The sequence below is a fragment of the Podarcis muralis genome, chromosome 9 (assembly GCF_964188315.1).
Source record: "Podarcis muralis chromosome 9, rPodMur119.hap1.1, whole genome shotgun sequence".
In the NCBI taxonomy this organism is placed as follows: domain Eukaryota; kingdom Metazoa; phylum Chordata; class Lepidosauria; order Squamata; family Lacertidae; genus Podarcis; species Podarcis muralis.
In genome coordinates, this window is record NC_135663.1 from 20,688,433 (window position 1) to 20,708,487 (window position 20,055).

The 20,055-nt window shown below is 42.9% G+C and overlaps 1 protein-coding gene across 6 annotated transcripts in view; it reads left to right on the top strand.

Annotated features, from left to right (window-relative positions):
- Positions 1 to 20,055, top strand: part of RAP1GDS1 (Rap1 GTPase-GDP dissociation stimulator 1) — a 102,451-nt gene that overhangs the window by 55,297 nt on the left and 27,099 nt on the right. For 3 of the 6 annotated variants that reach the window (XM_028743425.2, XM_028743423.2, XM_028743424.2), the window contains exons 3-5: positions 340 to 462; positions 3,494 to 3,619; positions 16,155 to 16,301. In XM_028743425.2, the coding sequence (XP_028599258.1) occupies positions 340 to 462; positions 3,494 to 3,619; positions 16,155 to 16,301 (396 nt within the window). Of the gene's footprint in view, positions 1 to 339; positions 524 to 3,493; positions 3,620 to 16,154; positions 16,302 to 20,055 lie in introns of those variants that run through there. The other 3 variants (XM_028743427.2, XM_028743428.2, XM_028743426.2) reach the window with 3 other exon arrangements.

The window sequence follows — 20,055 nt, forward strand, 5'->3', positions numbered from 1 at the left end:
AGGCCATCCCGGTTTGCAGAAGCAAATTCCATAGTTCAGCTACACACTGTGTGAAGAAGTCTATCCTTTTGTCTTCCCTGAATTGTCCAGCTTCCTTGGACATCCTCAAGTTTTCTAGTGTTATGAGAGGGAGAAAAAGCTTTCTCCATGCCTTGCAGAATTTTATACAGCTCTGTAATGCCACCTAGCCTTCTCTCCAAACTAACGGCACAAAGGGTCATTCTTTGGTTTTGGTGTCAAGATTTGGAATTTCGTTTTAGGTGTGAAGCTTTCAATACATTTCCATTAACCTGCTACTTACCACTCAATTCTGTTTTGCATATATTCCTCTCTTTTCAGATACAGAGACAAGTGAAAAAATCCAGAAAAGTGGGATCCTCCAAGTGTTTGCAAGTCTGTTGACTCCGCAGTCCTCCTGCACTGCAAAAATAGCTAACGTCATAGCAGAAGTAGCCAAAAATGGTGAGGTTTTCCACAAGGCCTTTTCTCCTGGAACATCTTCAGTTTTGCAGCTCACTTGTCAGTATGTTTTACTTCATTTATGTTTTCATTTTATAGAATAGATGCTTTTCATTTCTCTCTTCCTTCCCTTCCACTGCACTCTTTTTTTGTTTTGTTCTGTTCTGCCTTGATAATATATTAGTTCTTAGTCATCCATTTGCCAGATACATCAAAGCACTTCAGAGTTGCAATTATTTTATAATGCTAACTGTTGTGAAAAACCCGCGATGTGTTTTTTTATTAGGCAAAGCTAAATGACAAGACTTTCACAGTTGCAGGTGTGACTGCAGGCACATTTGTGCATGTCTGGTGAACTTTATTTTAACACCATATGTTGTATTAATACACTAATTTGGCATTCATTTTCAACTTATTCATATATACATTTATCTCCACTCCAAGAAGCCACTTGTCATAAAAGCCTATTGCTGTTTTGCCAAGCCTTTAATTTTCCCCAGAAGGTCTGCTAGGGTCATTCCAATATCACAAGTGTATACTGTAAAAGAAGACAAGAGTGAAGCTGTCGCTGCTGGGATTTTCAGAAGGGCCTAGCATGCTGATCCCAAACATCTCATGATGCTGTCTCTTAAGCTGCTGCAAGCTCCTGTTATTCTCCCTAGGCTGCTTTGACTTTTGCGCTGAGCACTAGCACAAATCTCATAGGAGATGGTTGGAAACGAAACAAGTCTAAGATTGCTCTGGTACCTTGCAGAGATTTGAATGTACAGCTCATTTCAGGATGCCTTATCATTGCTTGAGGTTCCACAAAGTGATGCCTCTCTTCCTTTCCCATGAATTAGCAGGTTGTAATGGACTGGGCAGCAGAGGCAGTTCGAAATATTGCTCTTGAGGAGATGTGATGGAAGGGAAATAATTACTCGTTTGTGGTTTTTTTTTTTTTTGAAGATTCTTGTTTGGAAACCAAACCAGTCAGTTTCCCACCCTGTACTCAAGACTGTGGTTCTGAAATTCCAGTCCTCCTTTTTAACTGAATGCATCATGTCTAAATTGCCACAGCTTCCCAGAACAAATTGCCCTGCAAGGAGACAGCAATTTATTAACTATGTATTCAAAGCTGCCAAAGGCCACATTCAGCTCCTGTGACTCATTTTAGCAGGTGCTGCACATTGGCACATGCACATTTTCCCCCCAGTTCTAAATTATTCAGACCTTTTTTTTTACAGAGACAAAAGTTGTATGATAGCAAACATCCATATATTCCAAAGCACAAGCCCAGCCTCAAAATTAGCTACTTATTCAGAGTGGGTGGCCATTGCCTCCAGGTGAGCATTAAAGTGAAGAAGCACATCCTGCCATTTTGTTTGCAGCACCAAAGTGCCCTCTTCATGGCACAAGTCTGGACAACAGAACTGTAGAGTTGGAAGGCACACTGAGGGTCATCTAGTCCAACCTCCTGCAATGCAGGGATCGCAACTAAATCATCCATTACAGCTGGCCATCCAACCTCTGCTTAAAAACCTTCCATGGAAGGACTCCACCACCTCTCATGGGAGTCCATTCCATTGTTGAACAGCTCTTACCGTCAGAGAGTTCTTCCTGGTGTTCAGTCAGAATCTCTTCTTTTAACTTGAAGCCGTTGGTTTAGGTCCTACTCTCTGGATCAGGAGAAACAACCTTGCTCCATCTTCCATGTGGCAGCCCTTTAGATATCTGAAGATGGCTATCATCTCTCCCTCTCAGTCTCCTCTTTTCCAGGCTAAACATACCCAGACTTTACAATCTTGGTTGCCCTCCTCTGCGCATGTTCCAGCTTCTTAAATCGTGGTGCCCAGAACTGTCACATCCATACCATATATTTACAGCACATGGCTTCTTCCCCCCCCCCCCAAAAAAAACCATAGCAAACCTCAATTCCCACAATTCTTTGGGGTGGAAAGCGAGAACCATGTGCTGTAAATGTAGTGTGGATATGCAGAACTGCTGAAGCGTGGGCCACCTGGGCCACAACAGTGTCACTGCTGCTGCCGACTGCCTGCTCTTTTCTTGCAGAAGGACCAGCTACTAGAAGTAGGGATCCCAGTTGCCAGAAACAATGTGTGGTGAATTCATTCCTGTGAAGCTTGCTCTCCACACTTTTTATGTGGTCACATACATACAGTACTTGTAAAGCACATTGATTACGTAACCAAAAAAACAATAATCATTACAGCGTTGCTGCAAGGATTACAATTAGATAATACATGTGAAGTGCATTGAACACTTGAAGGTACTGTACAAATGCTAAGTATTAATATTATTTCTCCCATTGCTTTTTGTTTTGTAAAAGGAACACCGAATGACTTTCTAGAAGCCTGCCATGGTTAGGTGGAGAGACCCCAGGGTCTTTGTCTAAGTCCCTCCATCTAATCTCTTGGATGAAAGTGACTCTTATTACTACCTAGACCCCTGAAGAAGTATAATGTGCAGCCCACGCTCTGCTTTCAGCTATAGCTTTGAAAATTGCTTTAACTTTCCTCTGTGGTTTAATCAAGATCCTGTACAGAAGCAAGAGGTTTCCTTTGGACACAGGGATGCAACAGCCTTTCTATCAGGTTTCCTTTAACTGGGTTATTTAGATCCTCTTTAGTGAATAGAAGTGGGCAGAAGAAAAGTTGCCGGTGCTTTCTTGCCTGTGTTTATTGCTCCCAGTATATGCTTGGTGTTGTAATGTTTAGGTTGTTTTTTTTAATATAATGAAGGATATTTAAAATACTTTTTATTCTCACCAAAGGAATCTACAGCGGGCAGTCAATATGTAGAATTTGGAACATGCCCATAATTCCTGGGGTGCTTTTGTTGCTGCTGTTGGAACTAGATTGCTTTTTCGTCTGTACATAAATTAGTTTTCATACAGAGAAGCAGCTGCAGTGCTTCTGGTATGTGTGAATTTGGAAAGGAAAACATTCGCTGAAGGAAAAATGGCTCTCTTTAACAAGAAATAATCAATCCTCATCAACTAGCCTTAAATTAAACCTCTCTCTGTGGCTTGTAGAATTTATGAGGAACCCGTGTGTGGATGCTGGCTTGATCCCACCTCTGGTGCAGCTCTTAAACTGCAAAGACCAGGACGTGCTTCTTCAAACAGGACGTGCCTTGGGCAACATATGCTACGACAGCCGTAAGTGTTCAAATATCAGTGTTTTGTTTTTGTTTTTTTATTTTTGGTTATTAAAAAAAGACTGGTTCTTGTTGTTCATTTTTTTCTTGTTTTGTTGTCAGCAGTGCTGATTTCTGCAAGACATCTGTGGGTGCTGTCACAATTAAGCCTTGCTTGAATGACAGGCTGTCAAAAGTCCCATTTTTTAATAGAAGCAGCCAAATCATTGGCAAATATGGTGGGGTTTTGTGGACATAGGTAAAATCGCTTCTTCTTTTTCTTTTATTTTTCTTTTTCCCCCGCCCCCCGCTGCTTCTTTTTTAAATAAATAAAAAACTGCAAAATCCTAATTTTGTTTCCGTAGCTAATGCTAATGGGGAAGATATGCCGTTCTCCCCACCCCCCTCCCAACACTGATAATAAAGCTCACATTTAGATTCACATTTGGGTTCTCACTGATTACTACATTTGGCATCACAAGTGAATTGCTGGCACCATTGTATAGTGCACCTGCATACTGGTAGTATGAATTAACAGTGTCTGGCATATAGACAGTCCTGCTTGGTAGCAGAAGGTTAGAGGAAATGGGAGGCCTGAAACAGTCAGGTCTATAAATCACAACCCTATAAAGTTGATGCTTGGCTGTCCTCAGTATCCATCATGTTGCAGCCCCCAACACACCAGTTGCATGTAGGCAACACATTTCGATAATCGCCTCACAATTTTCGCCGGCAGAATAGATTTCTACTATTCAGATGACGCTATTGTTCCGACGTATGTTATAAATTGTAGATGTGCAACGTGCACAGCTATCCTGGGTGCTACATTTTGAAGTAAACCCTTCTGTTTAGAAGCCTGAAAATTTTAGTTTACTAGACAGACTGTAAATCAGAGTTGCGTAACCTGAGGTTCTTCAGACATTGCTACACTACAAATCACATTCAGGTAACTCATCAGGTGTGGTAGAGCAGCTGTGCTAGCTTCCCAGCAAGTGACTTGCTGTTGCTTGCTGGGAAGAAGAGGGGTAAGGCAGGCGGAGGGGGGTTCCCTGCTGGTGTATTTGCACTGTCTTGCCTCTTTCCCTGCCAGTAAGCACAGCAACCCACCTGCTGGGAAGCTAGCATAGCGGTTCCACCCCAAACAGCAAGTCACTTCTGCTCCCACCATCCATGATCATTAGCCATGCTTGCTGGGGCTGATGGGACTTGATAGAACAACCATATCTGGATACCCATAGGTTTCCCACTCCTGCCTGCTGTAAATGCCACTGTTTAATAGTACCAGCTTTCCCATATAAGAGATTTAGTTTCCCCATATTAAAGGTAAGGATGCATTTTTTATTATTATTATTATTATTATTATTATTATTATTATTATTATTATTATGTAGTTGTATATATTGATGTCTGCAAAAAGAAAATTGGAATCAAAACACAAACGGAAAACTCTGTTATATGTTACTATATGGTAATTGCCCCCTTTTCTAAACATGCTGCTTTTCACTAGCACACAGTAAGCAATATCAAAGTATCCTGGCCAAAAAAGAGAGAGTGACTGAGAGTTTCACTGGACGAGGATTATGAGAAGAATAAAAGTATACTTGCTAATGGAATATTGCTGATGGGATCATCATCATTTTGCTGTCAAAAGTTTTTATCTTTCCCCCTCTGAATTGATCGGTTTTCCCTTATTGGGCATGTTATTTTTGTAATTTTATTTTTTTACTTTGCTTGATTTCTGACATGACGTGTAGTGATTCAACTTCTACACCCATTTCTCAGTACATGTTATTAACAGTAATTTTTATTTTAGCATCAACAGCAGCATTGACGATGACTGCTGTTACCACTGGCTTACCATGTCAAGTCTGGAATTATTCTTGCATGGTGACTCAGATTTTCCATGTGGGATCCTAATTTGCTTATGTTTCTGTATGCTTTGACGTGGCAGTCAGTCCCTGCATTAGGTGTGTTGTGATGTGGTAGTCTCTTCCCCCATATAAATGTTGATGACGGTGAAGGACAAATAACAAGGGGAAAGTAAGGAGACTTGAAGAGTCCAACAGAATCTTTGAAGCAGGGGGTGCTTTCAACATTATCAATTCAAATTCCAAGTCTATTACAGAAATTAACCGTATTTACAGAAATCATTCTCTTGTTTAAAATCAGAAAATGATTCTTATTTGTTTCTGGACATTTTCCATTAGCAATGGTGGCAAATTTTGTATATATTTGACAATTCTTGTCAAATTTTGATACTGTCAGCCACAAATCACATATGATTAGAATGGCATCCATGTACCCAAAAAGCACAACAGGACATGTGCTATTTTCCTGTCATCTGGATGCTATTTCAACTGGTGGATGTACGTAGATATGTTCTCTGTACACACAAAAGAAAGCACTACTTCACAGAATTCATAATTAATGAAATTCACTGTCACAGGAAGGCTCTAAAGGTCAGATTCGCAAAGGGGGAGGTCTACCATGGGCATGTGGACACTCCAGATTCATAAAGCATCGTGCTACTGATAATCATCTGCCGGGGAACAACATTAAATGATGTCTGTTGTCTTCATGCCCTGGTGCTGGTTTCCCAGCAGCTGATGGTTATCCACTGGGGGAAAGAGAAGCTGGACGTGATGGAACCAGTAGGACTCTTCTTACATTCCTGGTAATCACTTAATTCTTATGAAATGCCTTTTTGCTTCAAGGCTCACCACAACTGAAATATGAGCATTTCTTGAAAGCAGAGATCTTTTAAATTGCCCTAGCATTTGGCATCTTGACAAAAGGAGGAAGAAGCTATTCTTAGTATTTAGCTGTTGGTATTCAACTATCTTGATGCTTGGGCTTGTGTGGAATATACTTTTAGCATTTTTTTCTTCAAGAAAGCTTCTCTGACCCCACTCTGAATAGAATTAGAATTCCTAGCCTAGCACAGTTTTAGAATATTTAAATATACAGGGATGCCTTCTAATATTCTTGAGTAACTTAGCTTAGTTGAGGTGGTTGCCAATTTCAGGAGTTTCATTTGGGGGCTTTTAAAGTCACATTGCAGGATAAAGGATGGGGTTAATAACAACAACAACAATAACAATAACAACAAAAATAATTTATGTTTTATACCCCATCCATCTGGGCAGCTCCCATAGTAGTAGTAGTAGTAGTAATAATAATGTGATCAAACATTTAAAACTTCCCGATACAGGGCTGCCTTCAGATGTCTTCTAAAAGTCAGATAGTTGCTTAGTTCCTTGACATCTGATGCAAGGATGTTCCACAGGGCGGCCACCACTACCAAGAAGGCTCTCTGCCTGGTTCCCTGTAGCTTCACTTCTCACTGTGAGAGAACCCCCAGAAGGCCCTCAAAGCTGGATCTCAGTGTCCGGGCTGAACGATGGGGGTGGAGATGCTCCTTCAGGTATACTGGGTTGAAGCCATTTAGGGCTTTAAAGGTCAGCACCAACACTTTGAATTGTGCTCAGAAACATACTGGGAGCCAATGTAGGTCTTTCAATGGGACCTTGGTGGCCGCTCCCAGTCACCAGTCTAGCTGCCACATTCTGGATTAGTTGTAGTTTCCAGGTCACCTTCAAAGGTAGCCCCACGTAGAGTGCGTTGCAGTAGTACAAGTGGGAGATAAACAGAGCATGCACCACTCTGGCGAGACAGTCCGCGGGCAGGTAGGATCTCAGCCAGCATACCAGATGGAGCTGGTGGACAGCTGCCCTGGACGCAGAATTAACTTGCACCTCCATGGACAGCTGTGAGTCCAAAATGACTCGCAGGCTGTGCACCTGGTCCTTCAGGGGCACAGTTACCCCATTCAGGACCAGGGAGTCCCCCACACCTGCTGTTATGTTGACACTGACTACGATGACCAGGTCCCAGACCCATAGCAGATTAGGTGCCACTGAGGGCTCTGCCTGCTGGCTCATATGTATTACCGTATTTTTCGCACCATAGGGCGCACCTAGATTTTAGAGGAGGAAAACACACACAAAAATATTCTGAATCAAATGTTGCACTAAACTATTTAAAGCAGCAAAGCGGGTGGCTCCTGTCCGCTTTGCTGCTTTAAATCGAGCCTCAGAGGAGGGTAGGAAGGGGAACCATGGCTTATCTAAGTCCAGTTAATAATGAATTGCCTGACATGGCCATCGAGATTAGCCTGGCCGTCTCAGTGGAAATCTGGGGAGGCTGAGGTGGATTTTTCAGTGGTCAAAGTGTGGTTGTGTCTTCCTGCCCGGCATCTATTTCCTGCCCTGTTTCCCACCTGCACCCCCGCACGCTGCTTTGAGGGAAGGAAGCGGAGCCATGGATCCTCTGCTCGCAACTGCAGTGGATTCCCTCCACTTTGAAGCAGGAAAGTGGGAGAGGAGCTGCTTACACAGGTTTAAGCTGTTCCCCTCCCACTTTGCTGCTTCAAAGGAGCCTGGGAGGAGGGAATCCGCTGCCTTCCCTAGCAGAGGATCCATGGTCCCCTTCTTTCCCTCCTCCGTGGTTGCTTTGAAGCAGGAAGGTGGGAGAGGAGCTGCTTACACGAGTGTAAGCTGCTCCCCTCCCACTTTGCTGCTTCAAAGGGAGCTGGGGAGGAGGGAATCCGCTGCAGCTTCCCCCACCTCCCGGAGAGCCCGCAGAAGCCATGAGCTCTTTAAAGGGGCTGTACGGCTTCTCCTGGCTTTTCTGGGAGTGGGGGGGATTCCCCCACCTCCCACAAAACCGGCAGAAGCCGCGAGCTCTTTAAAGGGGCTGTACGGCTTCTCCTGGCTTTTCTGGGAGTGGGGGGGATTCCCCCACCTCCCACAAAACCGGCAGAAGCCGCGAGCTCTTTAAAGGGGCTGTGCGGCTTCTCCTGGCTTTTCTGAGGTGGGAGAAGGGACTGATGCAGCCAGTCAGTCCCTTCTCTCTCCTGGGGAAAAGCCCACAAGAGCACACGAAGCTTGTGTGCGGCTCTATGGGGGCTTTTCCCGCCTGCCTCCCCCCTGCATTCGCTCCATAGGACGCAAACACATTTCCCCTTGCTTTTTAGGAGGGAAAAAGTGTGTCCTATAGAGCGAAAAATACGGTATATTTGCACTGTGGGCTCCTAAGAATATGGACTAACTCAGAGCCAACATGTTTTCTCCTTGGAAAAAAGATGTGATATAAATGAAGCATCCTTTCTACATCTCCTAGGACATCTGCAGGACTTGAGTTTCCCCACCAGCTGCTGGCAAAACTTCCTGGCCTTACACCTTCTCATTTCCTGCACATTGTTTTGATCGCAACAGTAAATGAGGCAGGGAAGTGGAGGAACGATATTCATTTGTTTACATTTTTTTTTTCATTGAAAGCATCTCTCCTCCTTTGCAGAAGGAATGGCTCTTCAAATAGGTTACTGAATGAACAGCAAGGGCAGGAGAAAGAGAGAGAGAGAGACTCAAGGTTTCTCTCCCCACCCCCCACCCCTCATTTTCTTTGCACAAAATAACTCTTCATCTTTCCTGGTAAGTATTGTGGAACCCCAGAGACTAATTGTTCAGTCGATGACTTCATCAGGGTCTCTAAGGTACCACAGCACTTTCTATCCTTTTGTTTGGGTTGTTTTTGTTTTGTTCTCTCCTTTGCAAGCCAGCCTTAAAAGTAGGAGTGCTTTTGCCTGCACCTAAGTGTCTGGAAATAAAGGGACGCTTTATGGATCAGTGGCAAAGACTATGTTTTACCGAAGTTCCCAAGTTGAGGCAGGCTGCGTAGTCAAGCTCAATGTGAGGCAGTGTAAAAGTGCATTTTGAGTGCAAATGCATAACTTGAAGTCTGTGCCCCCTGCTGACAACCCAGGGTGAACTTGATTTTACTTGGGAAACCATGGATTAACAAAACCTTCATTAATTCTGACTTTTACTAATTCCAGGATTTATGGGTAACTTGCACCCAGACTCTGGCCCCTGAAACTTATGACAATACGTACCTCCCTTTCACCTTACCTGCCTCTAAAAAGATCATGGAAGTTGTGTATTGATAATTAATTTGAGCCTCTCCTGGTCACTGGGGAATGTATACTGATCAGTATCACATTACAGTGATGGCACTCTGTGCTCTTTTCTCCCTGGCCTTGTTGAGAAGAGTGTGATATTTTTAATTGAATGTAGAGACCATGTACAGGCATAACTGCTGTAGATGGCATGCTCTACAAAGACCACCCTTGAAGACTATTTAAAGAGGACAGCAGATACAAAATGTGTCAGTGCATACATTAATGGGATATGCACTCGATGCATTCTTACCTAGTACCTGTGGATGAAGCAGATTATTCTCTCTCTCTTGCAAATTAATTTTGATTTGTACATTCTCCTTCTTGAAACTTTTATTTACAGTGGTACCTCGCAAGACGAATGCCTCGCAAGACAAAAAACTCGCTAGACGAAAGGTTTTTCCGTTTTCGATTTGCCTCGCAAGACGAATTTCCCCTATGGGCTTGCTTCGCAAGACGAAAACGTCTCGCGACTTTGTTTTCTTTGTCTAAAAACAAAGACATGTTTTGTTTATAAAGTTAATTTATTTTCCCTTCAATTTTTGAACTGCTCTTTACAGTATGTGTGACTTTAAAGAGCAGTTAATAAACTGTTGTTGAAGAAGAAGAGTTTGGATTTGATATCCCACCTTTCACTCCCCTTCAGGAGTCTCAAAGCGGCTAACAATCTCCTTTCCCTTCCTCCCCCACAACAAACACTCTGTGAGGTGAGTGGGGCTGAGAGACTTCAAGGAAGTGTGACTGGCCCAAGGTCACCCAGCAGCTGCATGTGGAGGAGCGGAGACGCGAACCCGGTTCCCCAGATTAGCAGACTACCGCTCTTAACCACTACACCACACTGGCTCTCAATTTGTTGTACCAAATTTGGCTTTGTTTGGACTTTTTTTTACCATAGGAACGCATTAATTGATTTTCAATGCATTCCTATGGGATTTCGTGCTTCGCAAGACGAAAAATTCGCTAGACGACAAAAATTGCGGAACGAATTAATTTCGTCTTGCGGGGCACCACTGTATAAAGCTGTAGTTAAAATTACTTAGCCCTATCACAATATATTGTAGACAACTAAGATTATAATTAGCAGTATCTGAAGAAGTGTGCATGCACACAAAAGTTCATACCAAGAACTAACTTAGTTGGTCTTTAAGGTGCTACTGGAAGGAATTTTTTTTGTTTTGACTATGGCAGACCAACACGGCTACCTATCTGTAATTAGCAGTTTGATTATCTTTGGATAAAAGCATGACTGATTTCCCCCACCCCACCCCAGTGAATGGAAGCAGGGCAACAGTGGCCTCAGCAATTCATTATTATGCATTTGCATGCATTACCATAATGGAGAGAAAAGTTATCACACCACATTGTAATTAGGCACAGCTTCAAGGCTTCGGTTGCTTTTCATCTAGCCTGCTTACTGTAATCCTATACCCAATTTGTTTTACATCAAGCAGTTAAGCAGTTGGTCCCTTACCTTTCCTGCCCCGATCTGGCCACAGTGATCCATGCGACTGTCACCTCCAGGCTTGACTACTGTAATTCGCTCTACGCGGGGCTGCCCTTGAAACTGTCCCACAAACTCCAGCGGGTGTAAAATGCTGCAGTGAGGCTCCTCACGGAGTGCCTGCCATGGGAGCATATTCACCCAGTGCTTTACCAGTTGCACTGGCTCCCAGTGGAGTATAGGGTCAGGTTCAAGGTGCTGGTTTTGACCTTTAAAGCCCTTTGTGGCTTAGGGCCCTCGTATTTACGGGACCGCCTCTCCTGGTATGCCCCGCAGAGGACCTTAAGGTCCATGAATAACCATAGTTTAGAGGTCCCAGGCCCTAAAGAAGTCAAACTATCCTCCACCAGGGCCTTTTCAGTGATGGCTCCGACCTGGTGGAATGCTCTGTCCCATGAGACTAGGGCCCTTCAGGATTTAACCTTCTGTCCGGCCTGTAAGACAGAGCTATTCTGCCTGGCCTTTAATTTGAATTCAGCCTGATCTTTTATTTTCCTTCTCTTCCTTCCCCCTCCCCTTTTATGAAGATTACCCACTCTGAGACCCCACAGCTAATTCTCCCCCGGTCTCCTTGCTGGCCCAAGTAGGACTAATTCAGCCAGCTAGCCCTGGTGACTATCTAATGCTTATTGGATGGATTTTCCCCAAATTGATTTTTGAACTTTGAATTTTATTGTTATTCATGTTTTAATACTGTATTTTACGCTGCTTCTATGTTGTATTACAGTTAAGTGTGTTAAATTTGTTGTTAGCCGCCCTGAGCCTGGTTTTCTGAACTGGGAAGAGCGGGGCATAAAGAAAAATTTGTTTATTTATTTATTTATTTACCCCGGAGTAGCCCCATTAAACACAAGCAGGCTTTGAGTAGACATGTATACACTGTAAGTTAACTACCGTATACAGTGAATTTTTAATGAGTGCATCTGCTTTAGCCTAACATTTTGCATTGGGGTTAGGGGCTTAACACCCACCCACCCACTATTTATACAGAATAACTTCTGGATCGTGCCTGTCTCAGATGTATTTTGGTTGATATGAACAGAGCAAACACGAAGCAGGATAGAAAACTGTGGACACCAGTTCTTTAGAATCCTGGGATATTTTTGACTTTTGGAAATGCCCAAAAACATAACTCATTGGCGGAAAACATGGGAACAAGTTTTGCCTCTTTCTCTCTTTTTCCTGAGGAGAGGGAACAAAAGGCTTTCTTCCTCTACTACTACTTCTTCTTCTTCTTCTTCTTCTTCTTCTTCGTCTTCGTCTTTGTCTTTGTCTTCGTCTTCGTCTTCTTCTTCCTTCTTCAGGCCAGTCATGGCATGAAGAAAACATTTCACCTTTGTACGGGATAGTTTCTACATGCACCCCTCTCTATCCTCCATCCAGACAAGCAAGAATCATTATCAGAAATCGAAGACACATTCCAGGCTAGGAAGAAGGAGGCCGCAGGGTGTGGCCTTTGGAGAGATGGGGCAGTTGAGGAGAGGGGCTGGCTGTGGGAGAGTCCAAAGCGCCAGATAAAGAGGTTGGGGGGGTGCATTTGACCTCGACGCCTGAGGTTCCTTGTCCTTGTGGTACTATGATTATATTTGCACTGCGGGCTCATCGTATTTGATTTTCAGTTCGTGTTATTGGGCATTGATATCTGAGAACCGCATATTAACAAGATTTTATGGTTTCATTGCTTTGAAAAGCCACTCCCAAGTCTAGTCTTGCAGCATGAAAAGGTTTTATTGACATGCCCCAAATCTGAAACTCTGGAGACACCCTCGGTTTGCAAGCATATGAATTTCCCCCCCATCTTCTGATTTTAGATATATGCTAAAGGTAAAGGTAAAGGTACCCCTGCCTGTACGGGCCAGTCTTGACAGACTCTAGGGTTGTGCGCCCATCTCACTCAAGAGGCCGGGGGCCAGCGCTGTCCAGAGACACTTCCGGGTCACGTGGCCAGCGTGACATCGCTGCTCTGGCAAGCCAGAGCCGCACATGGAAACGCCGTTTACCTTCCCGCTAGTAAGCGGTCCCTATTTATCTACTTGCACCCGGGGGTGCTTTCGAACTGCTAGGTTGGCAGGCGCTGGGACCGAGCAACGGGAGCGCACCCCGCCGCGGGGATTCAAACCACCGACCTTTTGATCGGCAAGCCCTAAGCGCTGAGGCTTTTACCCACAGTGCCACCCGCGTCCAGATATATGCTAGAAACTTGCAAAAGCAAGCATTGACTTAGAATTAAAGCTGAGGAAACAATCATAGAATCATAGAGTTGGAATAGACCACAAGGGCCATCGAGTCCAACCCCCCTGCCAAGTAGGAAACACCATCAGAGCACTCCTGACATATGGTTGTCAAGCCTCTGCTTAAAGACCTCCAAAGAAGGAGACTCCACTACACTCCTTGGCAGCAAATTCCACTGTCGAACAGCTCTTACTGTCAGGAAGTTCTTCCTAATGTTTAGGTGGAATCTTCTTTCTTGTAGTTTGGATCCATTGCTCCGTGTCCGCTTCTCTGGAGCAGCAGAAAACAACCTTTCTCCCTCCTCTATATGACATCCTTTTATATATTTGAACATGGCTATCATATCACCCCTTAACCTCCTCTTCTCCAGGCTAAACATGCCCAGCTCCCTTAGCCGTTCAAAACAACCCTGATAGTTCACCATTAATGTGTGGAACTGGAACAGAATAACTAAATCATCATCAAGTAAAGGTTTTCAGGGCACTCTTCTTTAGGACTGGAAATATTTTTCTGGGGAATTAAAATTCTTCTAAAGAGCTCCTTTGGGAGACTTTTGAAGAGTAAAATATTCTTGAGGTAATGTATATGGAATATTGTGGAGAAAACTATACTTTTAAAGAACCATTTTTGTTCCTTCTGCTGCTCTCCAGTCCTATTAAATGTATCCTGCTGAGAAATATAATTTAAAAGTGATCCACCACAGTGATGCAAAAAAGTCCAAATTGCTCAGTAAAAATAATGGAACGATGAGCCTCGCTTTGTTTTTAATTTCATCTCTGGGGGTGGTGGGGAAATATGCTCATATTTATTGGTTTCACAAATGTTTGTTTAGCTAATTGGTTCACTCCTGAGAAATGCATTGCATAACATCTAGCACATTAACAGATTTTTTAAAAAATAGCATAACCTATTCCTTAACAAAAATTGAAAGGAGCAAGAATAACAGAATTTTGAAAGATTTGGTCCAGTAGTTCAGTAAGACTGAAGAGATGAGACAACAAAAACTCAACCAGTGTCCGCTTTTTAAAGGAATTAGAAGTTTATTGTGTCTGAAGGAAACTGTGTTATTTTATATATGCCTAAAGTATATACATTTTGAAAAACTTTATTTAAACCTCACCCTTGTCTTTTCAGAGTTAAATGATCTCTTTGGCCATCTCAGGAAGAATATGGGTTGTAGAAAGTGTTTTCTTTGATTCTATCAAGTCCTTCTACAAACAGTGGAGCTGAGAGAGTGGAGTTAGAAATCTTTGACTGTTCCTGAGAGTATATGGAATTGTTAATAAATAGCAACCATTTTGGTGTATGTCTTAAGTAGTCAGACCTGTGAAAAGATGAGATGGGGAGAAGAGTTCGGGAGACTGGAAAACTAAATGGCTATTAGCTGAAACATTCAGTTATGAATAGACTCTGTTCCCAACAAATGAATGTAAAACTGATACTCCATTATATACTATGCAGCAGTGGAAGGGCAATGAGACCTTTGCAGTGCACCAGGCAGAATTGGCTCTGCTGCTACATTTGTGTCATATTGACCTGGCTGCTGTCTCACCCCTCAAGCCCCGCTCCCCATATTTCCAATATTAAGTGCATACCTTTCTCATCACTGTATGGTATTTCTCATCACTTCAGTTTAACCACAAACCTTAAGAGCAACATGCACATTTAAATATTCTCAAGACGAATTTTATTGGGAACTGCAGTGATGCAAACTGAAGCTGCGAAAGCAATTTGTTGTGTTTACAAGCGAGCAGTACATATTGTTGTTTGCTTTCTAAAAAAAAACCTATGGCACTTTTTTTTTTTAACAACCACCACCACCTTGCGAGCTGCTAGAGAAACATGTTTTGCGTGGGAGTTCACTTGGCTGCTAAAGTTGACAGGGTAACAGTCAAGGAAAGAATAAGCACATTCTGAACTTGTTTTGTCTTGGGATCACTGAGCATGTTTTGTGGAATACTCTGGGACTTTGGGATCAGAAAGGGAGGGCAGATAGCCTGTAATTAGCATCGTGTGGCATTCTCAATTTACAGTATGCTTTTTTCCCTTCAAAGAGAGACACACACACTACTGGTCTGAACATGGAGCTTGCAGTCAAAACTCTCTCTAACAATTTCCTCTCCCCAAATTTAGTTTTATCAGGTTGGATCCAGAGATGAATGAGTGGAATTCCATTCATGGAACAGAATACTTTTGTCTCCTGTGGACAGACAGAAGGGAAAGGCTGCTTTTTGTGGATTTCCATTACCCCCTAATTGACTAACTTTTTAAAAAGATGGCCCTGTCTACCTGATTTCTGGTCCTCAAGCATAGTTGCCATACCAACTTTTGCTATGAAGCAGCATCTATCTGTGTTTGGCTCTGAGGAAACACCAGTGCAATCCTGTGTCTACTCAGAAGCAAGTTTCATTGAGTTCAGTGGCATTTACTTCCAAGTGAAAATGTACTGCATTGCTGCTCTTTATCTTCTGCCTTCCCAGTGAAGGAATGATTTCCCTGTCCTTCACACTTGCGTGGAGAGAAAACGCAAGAGCTGGTGGCATGAGGGAAGGGTTGAGTGGACCTCCTGGAGAGGGTGGGCCTTGGGATTCTCCCCAGGTTTATGTCTTGCAAGAAATTGCCCTTAAAATAAGGTGCCTGTAGCAGCCTATCCCTTAAGCACTTGTGTAAATACTTTGCCCAGTTCATGCTGTGATTACAGAAGCGCTAATTATCCGAGACCCATCTACTTTTTTATGACTATTGTTATGTTTGGAACTCTTAAGTGCCTTTTTAATTTTATTTTTAACTTGACTCTTTTTTTTACAGATGAGGGCAGAAGCGCAGTTGACCATGCAGGTGGGGCAGAGATTGTAATAGACCATTTAAGGTCACTGTGCAGTAAAACAGATCCAGCCAGTGAGAAGCTCATGACTGTCTTTTGTGGCATGCTGATGAACTATAGCAATGAGAATGGTAAACAAAAATCCTAAGAAACCCTTTTCTCTAAATACATTATACACCTAGGATTTTCTTTTTTTAATATATATCTATATAATGTTAAAACCAGTACGCAAGACAAGTTGCTTCTTTTAATTACAGGTAAAAACAGTGTTTCCCATTGTATTAGCAAAATGATTGTAAATATCAGAGTAGTAAATGTATGTTTGTCCCTGTTCAAATCCTCATGCGCAGGGCTTCTGGAAGCAAATGAGAGCTTCTCCCCTCATTTCAATGGAGGGAGCAATTTTGCATGTGGAAAGGAAAACTCATGCAGCTTTGTTTCCTGTGTTGAAATGTATGGGGCAACACCTCATACGCAGGGGAGCTCTTTATTTGCCAGAGGGGTGTTGTGAAGACATTTTCCTGTTCCCCATGGGAAGGAACTGTTGCACACCCCTATAGAGAACTCAGTGGCCCAGCTTGGGCTTCACATGCCTGCCTTCATAAACCATGGTTTAAAAGTGCTTTCCAAACTTGGGTCTCCAGCTGTTTTGGACTACAACTCCCACCATCCCTAACTAGCAAGACCAGTTGCCGTGGATGATGGGAATTGTAGTCCAAAAACAGCTGGAGACCCAAGTTTGGGAAACATTGGTTTATAATGTCAGGAATTAACATCTGGGTTGAGCCTTTGTGAGCCAGTGGCCCAGTTAGGGCAGTCATTCAAGGCTTCATAAACGTGGATTTATGAAACTGGGAAAGACTGTCTGAACTGGGCCATTGAGTTTATGATGCTAAGAATTAGCCTTGGGGCCAAACTCCTCCCCTTTCCCCTCCATCTTGCTCCCCTTCAATTGCACACTGGCTTCACTATCAAGATCCTGGCTTGTATTGCATCATGCTTTGTTTGTTTGTTTGTTTGTTTGCTAACTGACATTAAGCCAGAATTTCCAAGTTTTGACATAATGAGAGTTTAAGGCTTAATGCAAGCCAGGAGCTTCATGCTACAACTAGGGTGCATGAAGTTTCAGAAGACATTATGAAGTAAGCCAGTAACAATCAAGCCAGACCCCGTCTGGTGGCAGAATGTGGGCAACTGGTTTTTGTCTAAAAGGATTGTGTGAACCTTCATAAATAGTCCTTTCATCACTTTTCTTAATAACAAAAATGCTTCTTTTGCTGTTCCGTGCATTTTATGTATGGCACCCAGCTCTGCTGCTGTTGTGTCCCATTCTATGAAGTCTTCTCATTAACTTTTTTCTGTCTGCAAAATGGTTTTAGCTTAATAGATTTCTCCCGTCTTTGAAGTGGTTCCGCCGACTCCCTTGAATTAATCTGAGGAAGAGGGAGAGCTATTATTTCTAACAGACAGGGCGACTGGGCAGCCCAAGAGGATTGCCCCCCTGCCCAATCTCTGAGGTTCATTATTAAACTGGCAGTTCTTCCTAATCACCTGTGAGCACTTTTCTAAATAAACTAATTATAATATAAGCTCCCAGGTAAACAGTTTTTGAGCAGTCCAAACAATGTATAAATATTAAATGAGCTACTTATTCCATCCAGGAGAAAAATCTGCATTACTGATGCCCTCTTTTTTTTTAACATAAAAAAACTATAGGGCCTTGACGTATTTCAAGGAGTATAATTAAGGGGAGTGTGTGTTTGTGTTGGAGGGACTGTTTTGACAATGTGTCTGTGGCAAGACACACTTCGAATATTTGCATCCCGAATTAGAAAGCTTCATGTGGTCCATTTTCATTGGTTCATCTCTCTGGTGGGAAGAAAAGTAATGTTTTCCCCCTTTTTACAGCTGGACTGCAACAAGGGAAATCCAGGACACTTCCTCCCACCTCAAGGATGAAATTTTGAAAATAGACCATATGAAGCTTTATCTTTGGGGGCGTTACATCACAGTCGATATCGGTTTTATGAGAGGATCCTGAATTTTTCTGTATTAACTTTTATGTACTTCAAAAAAAATGTAACCACCAAGTAGCAAAACAGAAATGTCGGGGAATGGAAGAAGTCTGAAATCACAAGGACCATAATCTTTCACAAGCTAATGGTGGAGACCGTCTGTGCTCTTACCTGTCGGTATAATCAATAAAACCAGACGGTTGGAGGCAGTGTGCTTCTGAATGGCAGTTGCTGGAAGGGAGAAGGTTTCCTATTGACTTGGTCCAGCATGCTCTTCTTATGTTTCCATTTTCTTTTCCATTGGGCTGCATTTGAGGTTTAAATTTTTTTGCCTCTGCAACCCACAATGATTCCGTCAAGCAAATAATTCCATCTCATTTCTCTGTGGCTCCAGGCTGCAGCCACATAGGCACTCATCTGTGTGGTTCGCTATTAGAGGAACTGATAGCAATTTATATAATTTCCATGACTTTGGGTCACTCTGACCCCAGCTGGTCTAATTCCAGCTATCTTAACTTCTTCCTACTTGGAACTCTCAGTGGCCTCCAGTATTTAAAGGCACACTGGCATCCCATGATAGATTAAAAAGTTGTAGATTAAAAAAAAAAAAGTTTTAAAGGATTTTTGATACAATTACCTGCAAAAACTCTGGATAGCAGGACCCATCCCAGAAGATGTCTCCTTCTTGAGAGGTCAGGAGGGTGGCAACATAAGAGTGGGCCTTTTCTGCAGTGGCTCCCTGTCTGTGGAATTCTCTCCCCAGGGATGTTCGCCTGTCACCTTCATTATACTGTACACCTTTAGGCGCCAGGCAAAAAACATTCCTTTTTAAACAGGCCTTTGGTTTACCTAATCAATATCCTATGCCCTTTTAAAATGTGGCTCTTTTGGGGGGGGTTGCTGGGTTATTGATTGATTTATTTTATTTTATTTATTGTTTTGTTTTATTTATTTTATATAGTGTGATCTTTTCCATTAACCACCCTGAGACCTCCAAGTATAGGGCGGTATATAAATTCAATCAATCAATCAATCAATGAGAAAAACCTCCGTTTGCTCTTCACACTCACAAGAGAAAATAATTACTGTGGTACCTTGGGTTACATATGCTTCAGGTTACAGACTCCACTAACCCAGAAATAGTACCTCGGGTTAAGAACTTTGCTTCAGGATGAGAACAGAAATCGTGCTCTGGCGGTGCGGCAGCAGTGGGAGGCCCCACTAGCTAAAGTGGTGCTTCAGGTTAAGAACAGTTTCAGGTTAAGAACGGACCTCCGGAATGAATTAAGTATTTAACTCGAGGTACCACTGTATTCTACAGTGCCGCCTGCTGTAACACATAGGTGCATAATTTGAAGCCAAAGAAAGAAAAGGTTCCCCTCTTTCAGGGGGGGGGGGGGAAATCATTTACAAATGTATGAAGATTTTAACAAAGTGAGTCCCAGCTGGGGGGAAAAGCCCTGAGTATTAGGATGTAATCCAAACCCAACACATAGTTAAACTATTGAGCTCATTCCCACAAGAGGCCACCAACTTGGTTTGCTTAAAAAATAAATAAAAGATGGGCAAAGTCATGGAAGATAAGGCTATCAATGGTTTCTGGTTTGGCCTCTGCTGTCAGAGGCATTAAAGGTTCTGAATGCCATTTTCTGGAAGCCACAGAAGAGGAGGGTGCTGTTGAGGTTTTCGCGCAGGCATTTGGGTGGCCACTGTGAGAAAAGGATTATGGACTCAATGAGCCATTGGCCCTATCCAGGAAACTCTTCTTTTGCTCTTAAACCCCTAGCTGGTAGTGGGGAACATAGTGGAGCAGTATAGGCATAGCCATAGTTCTGCTGCTCACGCTGGTCACAGCGAAAGGTGACTGGGT